This window comes from Salmo trutta, chromosome 3 (genome assembly GCF_901001165.1).
Source record: "Salmo trutta chromosome 3, fSalTru1.1, whole genome shotgun sequence".
NCBI lineage: Eukaryota > Metazoa > Chordata > Actinopteri > Salmoniformes > Salmonidae > Salmo > Salmo trutta.
The window spans coordinates 11,214,953-11,238,189 of NC_042959.1; the positions used below are offsets into that span (position 1 = coordinate 11,214,953).

The 23,237-nt window shown below is 44.7% G+C and overlaps 1 protein-coding gene across 2 annotated transcripts in view; it reads right to left on the reverse strand.

The window, feature by feature from the left end:
• LOC115168222 (transcription factor COE1-A-like) overlaps nt 1–10,414 on the reverse strand; it is a 104,704-nt gene extending 94,290 nt beyond the window's left edge. For both annotated transcript variants that reach the window (XM_029723296.1, XM_029723286.1), the window contains exons 1-5: nt 9,575–10,414; nt 8,593–8,749; nt 7,681–7,744; nt 4,606–4,661; nt 3,595–3,668 (exon numbers count right to left, since the gene is read on the reverse strand). In XM_029723296.1, coding sequence (XP_029579156.1) covers nt 3,595–3,668; nt 4,606–4,661; nt 7,681–7,744; nt 8,593–8,749; nt 9,575–9,708 — 485 coding nt within the window. In that variant the 5' untranslated portion in view covers nt 9,709–10,414. The remainder of the gene's footprint in view (nt 1–3,594; nt 3,669–4,605; nt 4,662–7,680; nt 7,745–8,592; nt 8,750–9,574) is intronic.
• Between the last annotated feature and the right edge of the window lie 12,823 nt (nt 10,415–23,237).

Consider the following 23,237-nt stretch of genomic DNA (forward strand, 5'->3'; position numbering starts at 1 on the left):
AGAGGGGACAGAGAGAGAGATATAGGGATGGGAGAGAGTGAGTGACAGATAGGGAGAGCGGAAAAAGAGAGAGATACAGGGAGGGGGAGAGAGATATATACAGGGAGAGGGAAAGAGTGAAAGATACGGAAAGGAGAGAGAGAGAGAGGGAGAGATAGGGATAGGGAGAGTGAGATATAGGGAGAGGGGAGAGAGAGATATATACAGGGAGAGGGAGAGAGTGGCAGATAAGGAGAGGAGAGAGAGAGGGAGAGAGAGAGATAGGGATAGGGAGAGAGTGAGATATAGGGAGAGGTGAGAGAGAGATATATAGGGAGAGGGGAGAGAGAGGGATATAGGGAGGGAGGGGGAGAGAGAGTGACAGATAGGGAGAGGGGGAGAGAGAGAAATATAGGGAGAGGGAGAGAGAGATATATAGGGAGAGGGACAGAGTGAAAGATAGGGAGAGGGGAGAGAGTGACAGATAAGGAGAGGGGGAGAGAGAGATATATAGGGAGAGGGAGAGAGAGATATATAGGGAGAGGGGACAGAGAGAGAGATATATAGGGATGGGAGAGAGTGAGTGACAGATAGGGAGAGCGGAAAAAGAGAGAGATACAGGGAGGGGGAGAGAGATATATACAGGGAGAGGGAGAGAGTGAAAGATACGGAGAGGAGAGAGAGTGACAGATAAGGAGAGGAGAGAGAGAGGGAGAGAGAGAGAGAGATAGGGATAGGGAGAGAGTGAGATATAGGGAGAGGGGAGAGTGTGACAGATAAGGAGAGGAGAGAGAGAGGGAGAGAGAGAGAGAGATAGGGATAGGGAGAGAGAGATATAGGGAGAGGGGAGAGAGAGATATATAGGGAGAGGGGAGAGAGAGGGATATAGGGAGGGGAAAGAGAGTGACAGATTGGGAGAGAGAGAGGGAGAGAGAGAGAGAGAGATAGGGATAGGGAGAGAGTGAGATATAGGGAGAGGGGAGAGAGAGATATATAGGGAGAGGGGAGAGAGAGGGATATAGGGAGGGAGGGGGAGAGAGAGTGACAGATTGGGAGAGGAGAGAGAGAGGGAGAGAGAGATATATAGGGAGAGGGAGAGAGTGAAAGATAGGGAGAGGGGAGAGAGTGACAGATAAGGAGAGGAGAGAGTGACAGATTAGGAGAGGAGAGAGAGGGAGAGAGAGATAGGGAGATATAGGGAGAGGGGAGAGAGATATATATAGGGATGGGGAGAGAGAGATATATATAGGGATGGGGAGAGAGAGATAAAGGGAGAGGAGAGAGAGAGTGACAGCTAGGGAGAGAGATATATAGGGAGAGAGAGAGACATATAGGGAGACGGGAGAGAGAGATATATAGGGAGCGGGGAGAAAGAGAGATATATATAGGGAGCGGGGAGAAAGAGATAGGGAGAGAGATAGAGAGATAGGGAGGGGGACAGAGATATATACAGGGAGGGGGAGAGAGAGCGACAGATAGGGAGAGGGGACAGAGAGAGATATATAGGGAGGGTGACAGCAAGATATATGGAGAGGTGAGAGAGAGAGTTACAGATAGGGAGAGGGGAGAGAGAGATATATATAGGAAGAGGGGAGAGATATATATAGGAAGAGGGGAGAGAGATATAGGGACAGGGAGAGATAGGGAGAGGGGAGAGAGAGATATATAGGGAGATGGGAGAGAGAGAAATGTAGGGAGGGCACAGAGAGAGATATATAGGGAGGGGGACAGCAAGATATAGCGAGAGTTACAGATCGAAAGAGGGAAGAGAGAGAGATATAGAGAGGGGGAGAGAGAGAGAGAGAGAGAGATAGGGAGATGGGAGAGAGAGAGATTTTATTTTACCTTTATTTAACTAGGCAAGTCAGTTAAGAACAAATTCTTATTTTCAATGACGGCCTAGGAACAGTGGGTTAACTGCCTTGTTCAGGGGCAGAACGACAGATTTTTACCTTGTCAGCTCTCACCATTAGGCTACCCATATAGGGGCGGCAGGTGGCAGGTCTTCCCCTCCCAAATAGGGAGAGGGGGAGAGAGATAGACATATAGGGAGAGGGGAGAGATACAGATATATAGGGAGAGGGAAAGAGACATACAGGGAGAGGGGAGAGAGAGCTATAGGGAGAGGGGAGAGAGAAATATAGAGGGAGGAGAGGGGAGAGAGAGAGATGTAGGTTAGAGGGGAGAGAGAGATATATAGGGAGAGGGGCGAGAGAGAAATAGGGAGAGGGGAGAGAGAGAGACATATAGGGAGAGGGGAGAGATAGAAATATACAGGGAGAGGGGAGAGATAGAAATATACAGGGAGAGGGGAGAGATAGAGATATATAGGGAGAGGGAGAGAGACATACAGGGAGAGGGGAGAGAGAGCTATAGGGAGAGGGGAGAGAGAAATATAGAGGGAGGAGAGGGGAGAGAGAGAGATGTAGGTTAGAGGGGAGAGAGATATATAGGGAGAGGGGAGAGATAGAAATATACAGGGAGAGGGGAGAGATAGAAATATACAGGGAGAGGGGAGAGATAGAAATATACAGGGAGAGGGGAGAGATTAGAGATATATAGGGAGAGGGGAGAGATAGAGATATATAGGGAGAGGGAGAGAGACATACAGGGAGAGGGAGAGAGACATACAGGGAGAGGGGAGAGAGAGCTATAGGGAGAGGGGAGAGAGAGAGATGTAGGTTAGAGGGGAGAGAGAGACATATAGGGAGAGGGGAGAGATAGAAATATACAGGGAGAGGGGAGAGATAGAAATATACAGGGAGAGGGGAGAGATAGAGATATATAGGGAGAGGGAGAGAGACATACAGGGAGAGGGAGAGAGACATACAGGGAGAGGGGAGAGAGAGCTATAGGGAGAGGGGAGAGAGAAATATAGAGGGAGGAGAGGGGAGAGAGAGAGATGTAGGTTAGAGGGGAGAGAGATATATAGGGAGAGGGGAGAGAGAGAGACATATAGGGAGAGGGGAGAGATAGAGATATATAGGGAGAGGGGAGAGACAGAGATATATAGGGAGAACTTATCTCCCTAGACATCTTATCTTCTCTATTTCTCACAAGTTCTCCCTGTCTCTCTTTCCACCTTCCTCCCGTTCCTCCTCCCTCCCTTTCCTCTCTGCCCCCCCTCTCCCTGTCTCTCTCTCCACCTCCCTCCTGTTCCCCCTCCCTTCTTCTTACCTTCCTCTCTGCCCCCTCTCTCTCTGCCCCCTCTCTCTCCCTCTCTCTCACTCCCTCTCTCTCTCCCCCTTTCCCTCCCTATATCTCATTATCTCTTGACCTCCTCTCCCCCTGTCTTCCTTTGCCCCCCTCTATTTATCTCTCTCTCTTTCTCTTTTCTCTCCCTCTCAGAACTGGGTCATGCTGTGGTCCCACTGGACCTGGGGAGCGTTTCATTCTGGGTACAGGGGGAGGGGGAAGCAGACTGACAAGCCGTTTCTGAATAAACCGATCTTCTGACTGTACCTGGGGGAGACACACACACACACACACACACACACACACACACAGAATTTATGTTTGTATAATCCCTCTCTCTCTTTCTTTCCCTCTTTTTCTTTCTTTCTGTCTTTTTCTTTCTGTCTCGCTCTCTCTCTCAGCATGCATTATCTGTCTTACCTGCACATGATCTCATGAGTCATTAAAACCCGACACATTTCAGGGTTCTTATCCTGTCCCTCATAGGTGATCGCCTGGAGAGAGAGAGAGAGAGAGAGAGAGAGAGAGAGAGAGAGAGAGAGAAAGGAAACAAATCCAATTTTGATGAACTCCCATATCTATTGTGTGAAATACCACAGTATGCCATCACAGCAGCAAGATTTGTTAAGAACAAACACCATTGTAAATACAACCAATATTTATGTTTATTTATTTTCCCTTTTGTACTTTAACTATTTGCACATCATTACAACACTGTATATAGACATAATATGACATTTGAAATGTCTCTATTCCTTTGGAGCTTTTATGAGTGAATGTGAATGTTTACTGTTCATGTTTAATTGTTCACTTTTGCTTATTATCTATTTCACTTATTTTGGCAATGTAAACATATGTTTCCAATGCCAATAAAGCCCTTTGTATTGAATTGAGAGAGAGAGAGAGAGAGAGAGAGAGAGAGAGAGAGAGAGAGAGAGAGAGAGAGAGAGAGAGGTTTGTTAGTAAAATAGAGTTTGCCAAGTGGTTTTCATCTGGTATCATGAGATACATAATGTGTATCTATATGTGTGTGTGTGTGTGTGTGTATATATATGTGTATGTGTCTCTGTCTGTCTGTCTGTCTGTCTGTCTGTCTGTCTGTCTGTCTGTCTGTCTGTCTGTCTGTCTGTCTGTCTGTCTGTCTGTCTGTCTGTCTGTCTGTCTGTCTGTCTGTCTGTGTGTGTGTGTTTGTTTGTGTGTGTGTGCGTTTGTGTGTGTGCGTTTGTGAGCAGTTGGTCTGCCAGACTGTAGTATAGTGCACCATCTGGCCCTTCCAGCACCTCTTCCAACATCCTCAGTCCAGTTTCACCTCTCGCCAACCACACTACATGCTCTCAGACCTGTGAGTCATACACACACACAGACAGACACACACACACACACACACACACGTACCCACACACACATTGCCTTTCATGAAAGAGATGGTACCTGTTTGGTCATGGAATCGATGAGGCGCACGTAGAAGTCCTGTTCTGTCCTGATACCTACATACAGAGAGAGAGAGAGAGATACAGTATAGAAAGATATATAAAGTAAAGAGAGAGAGAGAGAGAGAGAGAGAGAGACAGAGATACAGTAAAGAGAGAGAGAGAGAGATACAGTAGAGAGAGATGTTAGTTATGTTATGCAGTAAAGAGAGAGATATATAGTAAAAAGAGAGATACAGTAAAGAGAGATGTTAGAGAGATACATAGAGAAACATACAAAGATAGTTAGCCTGTACTGTATGTATATATGCTATTAGATTTCATGGACCTAATGGTCATTTCGGTTTCAGATTAAATTAAAACCTGTTGGGGCTAGGGGGCCGTATTTGCACAGCAGGATAAAAAACGTACCCGATTTAAACTGGTTACTACTCTTGCCCAGAAACGAGAATATGCATATAATTAGTAGATGTGGATAGAAAACACTCTAAAGTTTCTAAAACTGTTTTAATGGTGTCTGTGAGTATAACAGAACTCATATGGCAGGCCAAAACCTGAGAAGATTCAATACAGGAAGTGCCCTGTCTGACAATTTGTTGTCCTTCAGTTGCATCTCTATCGAAAATACAGCATCTCTGCTGTAACGTGACATTTTCTAAGGCTTCCATTGGCTCTCAGAAGGCGCCAGAAAGTGTAATGGGGTGTCTGCTGTCTCTGGGCGAAGAACAGCATGAGAATTTGTGAGTGGTCAGCCTGGGAACAGTGACACTGGAGATGCGCGTTCATGAGAATTCTCAATTTTTTTCTTTCAGCCTTTGAATGAATACAACGTCGCCCGGTTGGAATATTATCGCTATTTTACGAGAAAAATAGCATAAAAATTGATTTTAAACAGCGTTTGACATGCTTCGAAGTACGGTAATGGAATATTTTGCATTTTTTTTGGCACGAAATGCACTCGCGCGTCACCCTTTGGATAGTGACCTGAACGCACGAACAAAACAGAGGTATTTGGATATAACTATGGATTATTTGGAACCAAAACAACATTTGTTGTTGAAGTAGAAGTCCTGGGAGTGCATTCTGACAAAGAACAGCAAAGGTAATCCAATTTTTCTAATAGTAATTCTGAGTTTGGTGAGGGCCAAACTTGGTGGGTGTCAAAATAGCTAGCTAGTGATGGCCGGGCTATGTACTCAGAATATTGCAAAATGTGCTTTCACCGAAAAGCTATTTTAAAATCTGACACCGCGATTGCATAAAGGACTTCTGTATCTATAATTCTTAAAGTAATTGTTATGTATTTTGTGAACGTTAATCATGAGTAATTTAGTAAATTCACCGGAAGTTTGCGGTGGGTATGCTAGTTCTGAACATCACATGCTAATGTAAAAAGCTGTTTTTGATATAAATATGAACTTTATTGAACAAAACATGCATGTATTGTATAACATAATGTCCTAGGAGTGTCATCTGATGAAGATCATCAAAGGTTAGTGCTGCATTTAGCTGTGGTTTTGGTTTTTGTGACATATATGCTTGCTTTGAAAATGGCTGTGTGATTATTTTTCGCAGGGTACTCTCCTGACATAATCTAATGTTTTGCTTTCACCGTAAAGCCTTTCTGAAATCGGACAATGTGGTTAGATTAACGAGAGTCTTGTCTTTAAAATGGTGTAAAATAGTCATATGTTTGACAAATTGAAGTTATAACATTTTTGAGGTATTTGTATTTCGCGCCACGCGATTCCACTGGCTGTTGACTAGGGTGGGACGCTAGCCCAGGGAAGTTGAAATACAAATTCTGGATTTGTTATTGTTAATAGAGATAGAAGATTGCCCATTTTTGTAGAGCACATAAGTCTGTGGCATGCTCTACAAAAAAAAAATAAGATATACACTAATGTCAAAAGTTTGGGGTCACTTAGAAATGTCCTTGTTTTGAAAGAAAAGTATTTTTTTGGTCCATTAAAATAACATCAAATTGATCAGAAATACAGTGTAGACATTGTTAATGTTGTAAATGACTATTGTCGGTGGAAACGGCAGATTTTTTATGGAATATCTACATAGGCGTACAGAGGTTGTGGAGGCAATGTGATGGTCTGGGGGTGCTTTGGTGATGGTAAAGTGGGAGATTTGTACAGGGTAAAAGGGATCTTGAAGAAGGAAGGCTATCACTTCATTTTGCCATGCCATGCCATACCCTGTGGACGGCGCTTAATTGGAGCCAATTTCCTCCTACAACAGGACAATGACCCAAAGAATAGCTCCAAACTATGCAATAACTATTTAGGGAAAAAGCAGTCAGCTGGTATTCTGTCTATAATGGAGTGGCCAGCACAGTCACCGGATCTCAACCCTATTGAGTGGTTGTGGGAGCAGTTTGACCGTATGGTACATAAGAAGTGCTCATCAAGCCAATCCAACTTGTGGGAGGTGCTTCAGGAAGCATGGAGTGAAATCTCTTCAGATTACCTCAACAAATTGACAACTAGAATGCCAAAGGTCTGCAAGGGTGTAATTGCTGCAAATGGAGGATTATTTTTATCGAAAGAAAAGTTTGAAAGACACAATTATTATTTCAATTAAAAATCATTATTTAGAACCTTGTCAATGTCTTGACTATATTTCCTATTCTATTTGCAACTAATTTCATGTATGTTTTCATGGAAAACAAGGACCTTTCTAAGTGACCCCAAACTTTTGAACGGTAGTGTATGTTAATAGGCTAATACTAATGCTTACATTAAATGAATACTTTTTAGAATAATAACAATCAATGTTATTTTCGTATGTCAATAACACATTTGCAATTACTGTAATTTTTATCATATATATGTCATTCAAATTAATTATATTGCATTGGAATTCACTGGTGGATTGGTATGTAATAAATCTGTGTGTGTGTGTGTGTGTGTGTGTGTGTGTGTGTGTGTGTGTGTGTGTGTGTGTGTGCGTGCGTGCGTGCGTGCATTCGTGTGTGTGTGTGTGTGTGTGTGTGTGTGTGTGTGTGTGTGTGTGTGTGTGTGTGTGTGTGTGTGTGTGTGTGTGTGTGTGTGTGTGCTGACCGTACCATTGCTGTATAGGAGCAGTAACCTGTACTGTATCCCATTGTTGGTCTTTCCCCCTGGCGTTTCCTGCCAACACACACTCAGTCAGGTCACAAAGAACAAAACCCACTACACACACACACACTCAGTCAGGTCACAAAGAACAAAACCCACTACACACACACACACTCAGTCAGGTCACAAAGAACAAAACCCACTACACACACAGATTTACAAAAGGCTGTCTTTAAATGTACCAAATATATATATTCGATATCAATATCAGAAACGATATAACAACTTTAAAAAAACGATATGTAAATAATTTTCAAAATATGTCCCACGATAAATATAACTCATGGGAATGAATTCAGTGCCTTAGAGCCATATAAAAGTGATATGACTATAGTTAGGCAACAGAACGCCAGAGTATAATACCCTACTAATTAATTATATTTGTGTTTAACCAAAAATATTCGATTTTAATACTGGAACAATATCCTAATAAAATAAAATTGCATGTTTAAAGAGTTTTCTGGTGACAATTACAGACCTGCATAAATAATTCTAAACGTTTAGTGCTGTAATATTGTCAATAGCAATAAGATATTATACAATTCATCGTTACAACGCTGAAATATGAGCAAATGATCGACGCGGACAGGGGCTTTAAGATATGAATCATAAACACCACACAAAGTATCTAATAAAACAGCTTGTTCCTTCCATGTAGTCCAAACTAATATAAAAACAACTCAAACCCATATCTGTAATAATTATTGTAAGACAACGTTTGTATTTTTAATTGTAGTAATACATTAAGCAAATTATTCATAAGCCTCATGAACGTAAAGGAACTGCTGCAGATGTCAAATCAATATATCCATATGCTGCTGATAGGGTTATGGCTTTCATAATGTTTTGGGAAAGCTCACCTTTTCCTTTTCAACAAATCCAACGAAGCTGGTTCTCTCTATCTCCACCGGCTGCCCTTGTCTGTCGTACAGAGCCAGCACGAAGTGGAAGAAGTTGGATTTGCGAAGGTTGGAGGGCGGTTGTTTCTCGAAATGTGCCCGGTCTAGAGCCACTCCGCTGCGGATACAAGCAGCACCAAGCCCCATTAGCACAACTTTCACATGGATGCCACTGAATTACACATGATTTCAACAATTCCAAGTAAAACAGTAAAACACTAAAATTCTGGCCGCCGAAATTGTCAATATATCTTGACTTTTATTTTACATTTTAAACAATTTTGAAAATAAATTCAGGCTGAAATGTCGTAATTCCACTAGGTAATTTGCACATGTCTGAAAAGAGTTATGGGCCAAACAAAGATTATTTACTAATTGTCAAAGTATAGCCTTATGAACAGGTAAACAAACATATGAAGCGTTGGGATTTGGTCGCTATATGGAGAGCCAGTTCTAGATGTGGGGACCTTTTGCCTAGTTAAATAAAGGTCAAATAAATCTGTAATAACCTAGGTGTCTCAAAAATAATGATTTTATTACTGTTTTACAGCGTTATAATTATTGACGTGTCATTCTAAATAAATAACTAGTCTGTAATATTAGGCCTGTGTCTGACAAGTTTAAATCCCTTGGATAAAGTGTTTATTTTGATTGATTTGATAGGCTACTAGCTAATAGGCTACCTGAATAAGTTGCAATGAACAGAAACAAAACCATTGTGTAAGCTATGCTTTAGCCTAGATTCAATCACAGACATGAAGTCTGCAAGCTACAACCAAATCCCCCAAGTCAATATTAGGCTATATGCCTAGAAAAGGAAACCAATAGTCCATTGGGAGCGCAATGCTGTCCCAAAACACATGTAGTCCGTCTCAGACAACGGGTCTGGGATAAAAACCATTCCCCGGGGCCAGTGTTGACTGGCTAGCCACCTCGGGCTTACCTCTGAGCGGCTGTGTTGGCGTCCAGCAGCCCGGCGCCCTGCATCCAGCTCCGCACCGCGTTCATCCCGGTCAACAAGGACTCTTCTTTCATAACACTCCCGCTCCTCTGGATGTTCTCCTGGATGCCAAACATCCAAACTCACGTTTCCTCCTCCCGTCACACTATGTGCCTCTCGCTCCCTGTCTCTCTCGCTTCCTTTTTCTTCCTTCCCCGTGGCTTTTGATCACCCAGACGGAGGGAGAGATGTTCGGTGCGCAAGTGGCGCGGTGTTTCTCACTTATTTGTGTAGTTTTCACTCAGAAACTAGAGAGAGAAGTGTGAACGAGATGAGGGTCTGGAAAGGCTGCTGTCATCATCCAGGGGTTAGTGGGCTGTGCGTCAACAACTCTTACTCCCGGACCATCAGGTGAACGCGAGGGGGGGTCAGTTAACGTAACTTCAAAAGAGAACCAACATTTTAGAGAAGAGAAACAACCATCAACCAATCAAATGATTTCTTCCTCTAGCCTACTGTTGCTTTATTGTCTTCAGAAATCTCTCACGGGTGAAAAGAGCGCGCGAGGAAACGCTGGGCCATAGATCCGTTCGCTGCTCCTGGGGTGATTTGTGGTCTCTCCTTCCAAAAGGAAACACTTCTGAAGGTCTCCGGTAACCGAACACGAGTGAACTCAGATGGAAGGGAAGCGGGCGTGTCTGGTGAAGAGGTGGGGTAACACCCCCACGTGCACGGTCGCTCATCATCATCTATCGATGTTCCTCAACCCAGCCATGTTGTATCCCCCGCCTAATGCGCACAGTCCTGCCCCAACCACTTAACCAGGGTGTGTGTGTATGTGTGTGTGTGTGCGTGTGCGTATGTGCGTGCGTGTGTGCGTGTGCGTATGTGCGTGTGTGTGCGTGATCATGCCTTCGGGATTTGACATCTCTCTCTCTCTCTCTCTCTCTCTCTCTCTCTCTCTCTCTCTCTCACACACACACACACACACACACACACACACACAAACACACACACACACACACACACACACACAAACACACACACACATCCTCACCACCTTTCTAATGCAATGTTGCCATCTACTGTCTCATTCCCAACCAGAGATCTCAACCTCTACTTTGTCTCTTCTCACTCTCACCATAGACGCAGGAAGTAGGGATGCTGCAGCACCCTGATAAACTGAAATAATTTTGCCAAAATTAGTCAAAAAAACATTTGACTCCTGTCTGAACATTTGACTCCTGTCTGAACATTATCTGGAGATATTGCCACTAGTGCATCAGCCATCACCATGCTTCATCTTCATCATTGGGTGAGTCAGTGTCCCTGGAAAGTGTATTTTATATACTATACATATACAGTACCGTCAAATGCTTGGACACACCTATTCATTCCAGGCTTTTTCTTTATTTGTAATATTTTCTACATTGTAGAATAATAGTGAAGACATCAAAACGATGAAATAACACATATGGAATCATATAGTAACCAAAAAAGTGTTAACAAAATGTAAATATATGTTATATTTGAGATTCTTCAAAGTAGCCACCCTTTGCCTTGATGACAGCTTTGCACCCTCTTGGGGGGTATTGTGTGTAGATTGATGAGGGACATTTTCTTTCATCCATTTTAGATAAAGTCAAGGGGTCTGAACACTTTCCAGATGCACTCTTAACCTCAAACTGAATATGGAGCACACAATTAAAAAGACAGATCAAACTTATCAGGGTTTCCGTTATGAAGACTTGGAGCTGGACAAGTGACTGGGAAGATTTGAATTCAGCTGACATTTGAGAAATGTACCATTAATCCATATGCATTGTGGGTCATTAGGGTGTCCACCCACACAGAGACATCAATAAATGAGGCATATTGGCCAAATGAGACACATTTATTCCTTGTGTTTTGATGTGTAGCATCAACTGTGTAGTCTATTGTTTCATTTGATTTTACTTTACTTAAACATGGTTCAGCTGTCAGAGATTTGAGCACTAAATGCATCAGGGCATTGCACGCATAAAGGCCTGTAGGCTTAGGGGTCCACTGTATAATATTAATGCTAAACAAATACATATAAAGGAAGCTTCGTTTAGAGTGAGAGAGATATAGAGATATGTCGAGGGCATGCTATAACACCAATGTGTATCCTGTATATCTGTCAGACAGGCTATTGTGTTTCTTATACAGACATGGGCGTACAGAAGGAGGTCATTTGTTATTTTTTGATCCAAATCTTTTTTTTAAAGATAAGTGTTATATTGTTGGATTATCGGAGTAACACTGGTAGGCCTGGAACATTCTTCAGAGACAATTGAAGCATTGGAGTGCACTTCCTTCATATCATAGGACTGCAGTATAATAGGCTAATAGCCACACCGCACCAAACCTTCACAAAAGTTAATCAACTTTATTAAGGTAATATCAAAAGTAAGTCAAGCCATTGTTTAAAGGGAAAGTACGAGCTGGATATTACATAGAGGAAAACACAACATTACATTTGGAAGTTAATTTGGCCAAAGACAATGGCTCAACCGAATGAACAATTAAAAACACTTGCGAACTGGTTAAAACCTTCACAAACGTTTTGAACAGGCTATATTGGAAGGAGAACCTTTGCCCCAGTCTAAGGTCCTGAGAGCAGATTTTCATCAAGAATATCTCTGTACTTTGCTCCTTTCAGGGGATTGTGTCAGGATTCCTCCAGACGTTATACTTGCTATTCAGGCCAAAGAGTTCAATCTTGATTTCCTTAGACCAGATAATCTTGTTTCTCTTTTGGTGACGTTTGGCAAACTCCAAGCGGGCTGTCAACTGCCTTTTACTAAGGAATGGCTTCCATCTGGCCACTCTACCATAAAGGCCTGATTGGTGGAGTGCTGCAGAGATGGTTGTCCTTCTGGAAGGTTCTCCCATCTCCACAGAGGAACTCTGGAGCTCTGTCAGAGTGACCAGCGGGTTCTTGACCACCTCCCTGACAAATCCCCTGATTGCTTAGTTTGGCCGGGCGGCCAGCTCTAGGAAGAGTCTTGGTCGTTCCAAACTTCAACCATTTAAGAATGATTGAAGCCACTGTGTTCTTGGGGACCTTCAATGCTGCAGACAGTTTTTGTTTCCCTTCCTCAGATCTGTGCCTCGACACAATCCTGTCTTGGAGCTCTATGGACAATTCCTTTGACCTCGGCTTGGTTTTTGCTCTGATGTGCATTGTCAACTGTGGGACCTTATACAGACAGGTGTGTGCCTTTCCAATTCATGTCTAATCAATTGAATTTACCACAGGTGGACTCCAATCAAGTTGTAGAAACATCTCAAGGATGATCATTGGAAACAGGGTGCACCTGAGCTCAATTTCGAGGCTCATAGCAAAGGGTCTGAATACTTATGTAAATAAGTTATTTTCAGGTTTTTTTGCAAGCATCTAAAGGGCTACAATCAGACATGGTTAAATCAAGCTGAAAGGAAACTCATGGATGTTCCTAGAGCACAACTGCTGAGCAAGCCCACATGCCCAAGAGAGCAAGATCTTGGGCATTACTTTCCTTCATTACTCGTCATGTATATAACCCTCTGTGGAATTGTTTGTTGTAAGTGTTTTGTGCAATTTAGAATGGTTTGCGCTGGGTTATTTCAACCCGTATTTTGCTGTTCTAGGTGCCGTTTGTTTTTTAAAGTGCTCCGGCTGTTACCCATTTCCGCTCTCCTGCGCCTGACTTCCCTGCAGCCAGTTATGCACCGCTTACAGAATTCCACACCTGAATATGGAGTCAGCAGGAGCAGGTGCCCCTGGTATAGGGGTCGAGGAGCGTGTCCGGGAGCACGCGGCGATGCTCCACCATCTCGGTCGCCACCATGGACCGCGTCATCCAAACCATGGACCGCTGGGAGAGACAGGGACAGTTCCTCCAGCGGCTCCAGTGAATTTTATGGACAGATAATTCGCCCATAGTTTAGGGATCCCCATTGTTCAAGTAGCTATGCCCTTCCCAGTTCACGCCTTAGACAGTCGACCATTAGGGTCAGGGTTGATTAGGGAGGCCACCGCTCCCCTGGGTGTAACAGTGTAGGTTCCGTCCCTCTCTTCGCCCCAACCCGGGCTCGAACCAGGGACCCTTGCACACATCAACAACTGACACCCACCGAAGCAACGTTACCCATCGCGCCACAAGAGCCACGGCCCTTGCAACGCAAGGGGAAACCCTACTTCAAGTCTCAGAGCGAGTGACGTCACCGATTGAAACGCTTATTAGCGCGCACCACCGCTAACTAACTAGCCATTTCACATCGGTTACATGGGCATGGTGATGCAGGGGGGGTCACAAGGAGAGAATCAGTTTTGTTCCTCATTGACTCTCCTGCGTTTCCAGTGGTGCTAGGCCTACCCTGGTTAGCCTGTTGGGGATAGGGGGCAGTATTTGCACGGCCGGATAGAAAACGTACCCGATTTAATCTGGTTACTACTCCTGCCCAGTAACTAGAATATGCATATAATTATTGGCTTTGGATAGAAAACACCCTAAAGTTTCTAAAACTGTTTGAATGGTGTCTGTGAGTATAACAGAACTCATATGGCAGGCAAAAACCTGAGAAGATTCCTTACAGGAAGTGGCCTGTCTGACCATTTCTTGCCCTCCTTGATCATCTCTAACAAAAACAGGGGATCTCTGGCATGACGTGACACTTCCTACGGCACCCATAGGCTCTCAGAACCCGGGAAAAAGCTGAATGATGTAATTCCAGCCCCAGGCTGAAACACATTAGCGCTTTTGGCAAGTGCTCTATCAGAGGGCCATCAGACTGAGGCTCGTGCATGAGGGGATAGCATGCTTTAACTTTCGCTCTCTTTGTATTAAAAAACGATTTCCCGGTCGGAATATTATCGCTTTTTTACGAGAAAAATGGCATAAAAATTGATTTTAAACAGCGGTTGACATGCTTCGAAGTACGGTAATGGAATATTTAGAATTTTTTTGTCACGAAATGCGTCGTGCTCGTAACCCTTATTTACCCTTTCGGATAGTGTCTTGAACGCACGAACAAAACGCCGCTATTTGGATATAACAATGGATTATTTGGGACCAAACCAACATTTGTTATTTAAGTAGAAGTCCTGGGAGTGCATTCTGATGAAGAACAGCAAAGGTAATAACATTTTTCTTATAGTAAATCTGACTTTGGTGAGTGCTAAACTTGCTGGGTGTCTAAATAGCTAGCCCTGTGATGCCAGGCTATCTACTTAGAATATTGCAAAATGTGCTTTCACCGAAAAGCTATTTTAAAATCGGACATATCGAGTGCATAGAGGAGTTCTGTATCTATAATTCTTAAAATAATTGTTATGTTTTTTGTGAACGTTTATCGTGAGTAATTTAGTAAATTCACCGGAAGTGTTCGGTGGGAATGCTAGTCACATGCTAGTCACCTGCTAATGTAAAACGCTGGTTTTTGATATAAATATGAACTTGATTGAACAGACATGCATGTATTGTATAACATAATGTCCTAAGATTGTCATCTGATGAAGATCATCAAAGGTTAGTGCTGCATTTAGCTGTGGTTTGGGTTTATGTGACATTATATGCTAGCTTGAAAAATGGGTGTCTGATTATTTCTGGCTGGGTACTCTGCTGACATAATCTAATGTTTTGCTTTCGTTGTAAAGCCTTTTTGAAATCGGACAGTGTGGTTAGCGAGAGTCTTGTCTTTAAAATGGTGTAAAATAGTCATATGTTTGAGAAATTGAAGTAATAGCATTTCTAAGGTATTTGAATAACGCACCACGGGATTCAACTGGCTGTTGAGTAGGTGGGACGCAAGCGTCCCACCTAGCCCATAGAGGTTAACTTGTCATGACCCCACTGTTTCATGGCAACAGAGGGCTCTCACTGGGTGGTCGCGAGAGTGCTCAGGGAGGTGTTTAGGGGTTTCCGTTGGTGCTACTACGATGGAAAGTCCAGACCAGGTCTCCACCGTACGCATTCCCCCTGAATATTCCGACTTGGCTCTCGCCTTCTCTAATAAGAAGGCGACTCAATTACCACCCCATTGTCGGGGGGATTGTGCGATAAATCTCCTGGTAGACGCCGCACTTCCCAGGAGTCACGTGTATCCCCTGTCATAGGCGGAGACGGCGGCTATGGAAACATATGTCTCCCTGCGTCAGGGGTACATTCGGTCCTCCACTTCACCCGCCTCCTCGAGTTTATTTTTTGTGAAGAAAAAGGAGGGAGGTCTGTGCCCATGTATTGACTATCGAGCCCTCAACCAGATCACTGTGAAGTACAGTTACCCGCTACCTCTCAAAACCACAGCGATTGAGTCAATGGGGATCACTGCACCTGTACATAGCCCATCTGTAAACAGCCCATCTATCTACCTACCTCATCCCCATACTGTATTTATTTATTTATCTTGCTCCTTTGCACCTCAGTATCTCTACTTGCACATTCATCTTCTGCACATCTACCATTCCAGTGTTTAATTGCTATATTGTAATTACTTCGCCACCATGGCCTATTTATTTCGTTAACTTAACTTTTTGTTTTCTTTTGTTCTACTGTATTATTGACTGTATATTTTTTTTATTCCATGTTTAACTCTGTGTTGTTGTATGTGTCGAATTGCTATGCTTTATCTTGGCCAGGTCGCAGTTGCAAATGAGAACTTGTTCTCAACTAGCCTACCTGGTTAAATAAAGGTGAAATAAAAAATAAATAAATAAAAAATGAACAGGGTGCGCTTCTTCACCAAACTAGATCTCAGGAGCGCTTACAACCTGGTGCGTATCCGGGAGGGAGACGAGTGGAAGACGGCATTCAGTACTACCTCAGGGCATTATGAGTACCTCATCATGCCGTACGGGTTGATGAATGCTCCATCAGTCTTCCAATCCTTTGTAGACGAGATTTTCAGGGACTTGCACGAGCAGGGTGTAGTGGTGTATATTAATGACATTCTGATATACTCCGCTGCACGGGCCGAGCATGTGTCCCTGGTGTGCAGGGTGCTTGGTCTACTGTTGGAGCTTGACCTGTATGTCCTTCCAGCAGTCTGTCTCCTTCCTAGGTAATCGCATGGAGATGGAGAGTGAGCGCTTTTCAGCCGTGCGTAATTGGCAGACTCCCACCACGGTAAAGGAGGTGCAGCGGTTTTTAGGCTTTGCCAATTACTACCGGAGGTTTATCTGGGGTTTTGGTCAGGTAGCGGCTCCCATTATCTCACTGCTGAATGGGGGCCCGGTGCGTTTGCAGTGGTTGGCTGAGGCGGACAGGGCTTTTGGTCACCTAAGGGCTCTGTTTACCTCGGCTCCCGTACTGGCCCATCCGGATCCCTCTTTGGCGTTCACAGTGAAGGTGGACGTGTCCGAGGCTGGGATAGGAGCCGTGCTCTCTCAGCGCTCGGGTACGCCACCGAAGCTCTGCCCCTGTGCCTTCTTCTCGAGAAAGCTCAGCCCGGCGCAGCAAAACTATGACGTGGGGGACCGGGAACTGTTGGCTGTTGTAAAAACTTTGAAGGCGTGGAGACATTGGCTTGAGGGGGCTAAAAACCCTTTTCTCATCTGGACTGACCACCGCAATCTGGACTACATCCGGGCAGCAAGGAGACTGAATCCTCGCCAGGCAAGGTGGGCCATGTTTTTCACCGTTTTGTTTTCACCCTTTCGTACAGACCAGGTTCCCAGAATGTCAAGGCAGATGCACTGTCCCGGCTGTATGACACAGAGGAGCGGCACATGGATCCCACCCCCATACTCCCGGCCTCCTGCCTGGTAGTGTAGGAGCTGGACCCGGACATTGAGCAGGCGTGACGTGCAGAGCCCGCTCCCCTCCAGTGTCCCGCTGGGCATCTGTACGTTCCGTCAGCTGTCCGTGACCGACTGATCTATTGGGCTCACACGTCACCATCCTCTGGTCATCCACGTATCGGTCGGACAGTGCGCTGTTTGAGTGGGAAGTACTGGTGGCCCACCTTGGCCAAGGACATGAGGGTTTATGTTTCCTCTTGCTCGGTGTGCACCCAGTGTAAGGCTCCTAGGCACCTGCCCAGAGGAAAGTTACACCCCTTACACGTTCCACAACGGCCATGGTCTCACCTGTCGATAGATTTTATCACAGATCTCCCCCCTCACAGGGTAACACCACGATCCTGGTCGTTGTGGACCGTTTCTCCAAGTCCTACCGTCTCCTTCCTTTGCCCGGTCTCCCTACGGCCCTACAGACTGCAGAGGTCTTGTTCACTCACATCTTCCGGCACTATGGGGTGCCTGATGATAAAGTGTCTGACCGAGGTCTCCAGTTCACGTCGAGGGTCTGAAGAGCGTTCATGGAGCATCTGGTTTTCACCCCGAGAGTAACGGGCAGGTGGAGAGAGTTAACCAGGATGTGGGTAGGTTTTTGCAGTCTTATTGCCAGGACCGGCCGGGGGAGTGAGCGGAATTCGTGCCCTGGGCAGAGTTGGCCCAGAACTCGCTTCACCACTCCTCCACTAACCTCTCCCCCTTCTAGTGTGTATTGGGGTATCAGCCGGTTCTGGCTCCTTGGCATCAGAGTCAGACCGAGGCTCCTGCGATGGACGACTGGTTCCGGCGCGCGAAGGAGACATGGGACGCCGCCCATGTTCACCTTCAGTGCGTCATGCTGCACCAGAAAGCCAGCGCAGACCGTCACCGAAGTAAGGCCCTGGTGTTCACACCGGGGGACCGGGTCTGGCTCTCGACCTGAAACCTGCCCCTCCGCCTGCCCTGCCGGAAGCTGGGTCCACGGTTTGTGGGGCTGTTTAAAGTCCTGAGGAGACTGAACGAGGTGTGTTATAGTTTACAGCTCCCCCTTATTACCGTATTAACCCCTCGTTCCATGTGTCTCTCCTCAGGCCGGTGGTGGCTGGTCCGCTCCAGGAGTTTGAGGTGCGGGAGGTTCCACCGCCCCCTCTGGACATCGAGGGGGCCCCGGCGTACACCGTTCACTCCATACTGGATTCGAGGCGTCGGGCGAGGGGCCTTCAGTATCTCGGGGAGTGGGAGGGGTACGGTCCGGAGGAGAGATGCTGGGTTCCGGTGGAGGACGTGTTGGACCCTTCAATGCTGCGGGAGTTCCACCGTCTCCGTCCGGATCTCCCCACACCTCGCCCTCTGGGTCTTCCCCTAGGCCGGTGTCGGCGCGCGGCTGGAGGAGGGGTACTGTCATGACTTCCGCCGAAGTCGGTTCCTCTCCTTGTTCGGGCGGCGTTCGGCGGTCGACGTCACTGGTCTTCTAGCCATCGCCGATCCACCTTTCATTTTCCATTTGTTTTGTCTTGTTTTCCCACACAGCTGGTTACGCCCTCTGTTCCCCCCATGTCTGTGTGTGGAATTGTTTGTTGTAAGTGTTTTGTGCAATTTAGACTGGTTTGCGTTGTTTGTGTTTATTGTTTTGTTTATTTACTAAAACACTCGCTCCCTGTACTTGCTTCCCGACTCTCAGTGCACTCGTTACAAGTGGGATCATTTATCATTTATTTATCATAATTTACCTACGTTAAAGAAAGATCTTTTCGTCAAATCGTAGATGTGATGGACCACGTCAACAATGAATACTTGGGCATGGTAGGGCAGTATTTAAATGACATATAGGGCCCGCGGCTCCGCAGATCACTGGGCCCATGTACAGCTGCACCATCTGAAGCTACGCCACTGCCAGTAAACCAAATGTATGAACATTTTCTCGCACCCCAGTTCGGGTCGAGACATAAAAATCGCAATGTGATCTATGTGATTCGCTGCCTGTGCGGCATATTTTAAAACTTCAAGGGAGTTGCGTACTAGAATGTGAAGTTCTATATGCTGACCCCAACAACCCAGTGGCCCCCCTTTTCAAAGAGAGAGGACACTCGCTTGGTGAGTTGTTTTATTTTGGAACAAGTTGGTAAAAGCAAACGATGGCGATGTTGACTAACACTGAAGGTCCAGAGAGATGCTTTGGATCCATTCGTTAGAGACTTTAGTCCCCAGAGGTGTTTAATATATAGAAGGACTATAGTAGAGATGCTCTGAATGATTGGCTATGAAAAGCCAACTGACATTTACTCCTGAGGTGCTGACCTGTTGCACCCTCGACAACCATTGTGATTATTATTATTTGACCCTGCTGGTCATCTATGAACATTTGAACATCTTGGCCATGTTCTGTTATAATCTCCATCCGGCACAGCCAGAAGAGGACTGGCCACCCCTCATAGCCTGGTTCCTCTCTAGGGTTCTTCCTAGGTTCTGGCCTTTCTAGGGAGTTCTTTCTAGGCACTGTGCTTCTACACCTGCATTGCTTGCTGTTTGGTGTTTTAGGCTGGGTTTCTGTACAGCACTTTGAGATATCAGCTGATGTAAGAAGGGCTTTATAAATACATTTGATTTGATTAGTATGCCCCCCTTATTTGTTAACACATGGATGGAGCTTACTAGCTCACTAACTGTTGTCCAAACAAGTTGTTAGACCTCTTTGCCTTAGCTTTTCATGTTTATAGTTGTTATCCCTAGTTTTATTTAGCCATGTTTATTTCTCAATACACATATTCAGCATGTATTATATAGTAGTGGTTGTATAACAATTACACCTACTGTAGTTGAAAAAAGCTTGTCCAGTTTTCCAATTGTTGTTCACTGATTTCTCTCCTGTATTTAATTGCTAGGTGGGGACATGGACCACAGCACAGCACACCCTGAGTACTAACCTGCATGGTCTAGGGGTGGGACTAATAATAACAAGATAACTCATGTAAAATATGCTGTTTCCGTAAAATATATATAGGTTCAGAACTTTTGTGGAACAGCACAAATAAAAATACATGCCAAATAGAAATCAAGCTGGATGGACATCAGAAATGGATGAGAGAGGTTCAGAGTAGAGGAAGGCCAGGACTAAAAACAAACAAAATATAACTACTGTATTGTAAAATATACTGTGTCCGTAAAATGTATATACTATGTATAAGCTGGAAGTAGAAGCCTAAGTGTTGTTGTTCATTAGTTTACACCAATTGGGGGAGGGTTTAGTAGAAAATAATAAAGGAAAATATATTTTGAAAAGATATGTGTGTATTATAGATCAGGATATATGGGAACTACTTCAAGACTGTTGGAAAAGCATTCCAGGTAACTACCTCATGAAGCTGGTTGAGAGAATGCCAAGAGTGTGCAAAGCTGTCATCAAGGGTGGCTACTTTGAAAAATCTCAAATATAAAATATATTTTCATTTGTTTAACACTTTTTTTGTTACTACATGAATCCATATGTGTTATTTCATAGTTTTGATGTCTTCACTATTATTCTACAATGTAGAAAAATCCTGGATTGTATAGCTTTGTGCTCAATATTGTATACCTGTCAGCAATGGGGATGGCTGAAATAGCCAAATACACTAATTTGAAGAGGTGTCCACATACTGCTGTATATATAGTGTATTCTAATCCTAAGGGTTAGGTTTAGGATTAGGTTTAGGGTTAGCATTAGGGTTAGGTTAAGGGTTAGGGGTTTGGGAAAATAGGATTTTTTTATGGTGAAAAAATTGTACACTAAAAAACACAGCTCGTGTGTGTGGTGTGTGTGTGGACCATCTGACTCTCGGAATTTCCATCAGTCCCAGGTAGGTACATGGTTTCGTTCACATTGTCATTACAGAAAATGTTTCTTGTTTGTTTTGAGCCTATTAGTAGTTGTATAGTGAGTCTGCCAGAAAGAGCTTACATCACTGTGGCCTCTTCTGCTTTCATCTGAAGGAGCTGAACCAAAGATGCAATCCAGGTTAACCACACACTGCTGCCTTAGTGTGCATCCCTAATGGCATCATATTCTCTTTAGAGTGCACTACTTTTGACCAGGGCCCATATGGCTTTGATTAAAAGTAGTGCACTATATAGGGAATAGGGTGCCATTTGGGATGTACTTTTACAAACTGCACATACAGTAGCAAAGTTGGACAGCATGTTACTTTGGGATGCACACCTTGTCTACGGGCTAGGCTGGCTGGGGTTTCCATTCATGTGACATAGAACTCCAGGCTGAAATTCACAATATAGATTCCCAAGTCATGTTGTTCTACTCTATTCTACCAACTTATAGGTACATGGTCAGATGATCACATGTTTGAAAATAGTAATATAGAAAATTATGGGGTTTCCAATGCATGTGTGTTAATGTGTGTATGTGTATGTGTGTGTGATAGAGAGAAAGACACCATGCATCTCGCTATCCTCTGTCAACACTAAACATATGGGATTCTTATTTCAGTGTTGTAGTACAAAACTAACTCGAGAGGGATACATTTGTCCTCGGTCTTGACTCTGTCTCGGACAGTGAGGACTCGTCATTTCTTCCTGAGACCAACAGATTAAAAAAAACTCATTATCAGCTTCCATTCAGTCATAAAACCGCTTCTTCAGGCCAAATATATATAATATATATATTTTTTATACTTTATCTTTGACCATCATTCTATCTCCCGCCCAGAAACTCCATTCCCACTTGTCTCCAATTCCACATCCCAACACTCAGCTTCCCTCAGCCCATCCCACCTATCTCTGCTGGCCACCCTCTTTGGATTTCTACGCAACATATATCTTTCAACTGTGCTGTGATGTTTAACCTACAATTTCAATCTAATCGAATAGAATCCACAGATTGCGAATTGAAGATAAATACTTTTAATAAGAGTATTAGTATATTAGTAATTGACTGACCCAATCTCTCCAGATCTCCTAACAGTACTATTTCTAGTGTCACGCATGTGTGTAAAAACGGACCAAGGCGCAGCGTGAGTATCGTTCCACATCTTTATTATATTGTGAATCTTAGCCAAACGAACAATAAACTATAAACAAAACACAAACCGTGACGACAGAGGTGCAACATGCACTAACTCAAAATAATCTCCCACAAACACAGGTGGGAAAAACAACTACTTAAATATGATCCCCAATTAGAGACAACGATGACCAGCTGCCTCTAATTGGGAATCATACAAAAACCCCAACATAGAAAAAAGAAACTAGAACACAACATAGAAAAAAGAAACTAGATAAACCCCCCCCCCAGTCACGCCCTGACCTATTCTACCATAGAAAATAAGAGCACTCTATGGTCAGGACGTGACAGTACCCCTCCCCCTCCCCCTCCCCCAAAGGTGCGGACACCGGCCGCAAAACCTGAAACCAAAAGGGAGGGTTAGGGAGGGTGTCTAGTGTTGGTGGCGGCTCTGGTGCAGGATGAAGAACCCTTTCATCCTGTGAATCCGCCAGCGTCGATGGAGGCTCTGGACCGCCGACCGTCGCTGGAGGCTCTGGACCGCCGACCGTCGCTGGAGGCTCTGGGCCGCCGACCATCGCTCGGATGGTCTGGACCGCCGACCGTCGCTGGAGGACCGTCGTTGGAGGCTCCGGACTGTGGACCGTCGTTGGAGGCTCCGGACTGTGGACCGTCGTTGGAGGCTCCGGACTGGGAACTGTCGCCGGAAGCTCCGGACTACGCACTTCAGGGAGAATGCAAGGAGGAGGCACAGGACGTACTGGGCTGTGGAGGCGCACTGGAGACCTGGTGCGTAGAACCGGTGCATGATATACTGGACCGTGGAGATGCACTGGAGGTCTGGAGTGTAGAGCTGGCACAACCCGTCCTGGCTGAATGCTCACTTTAGCCCGGCA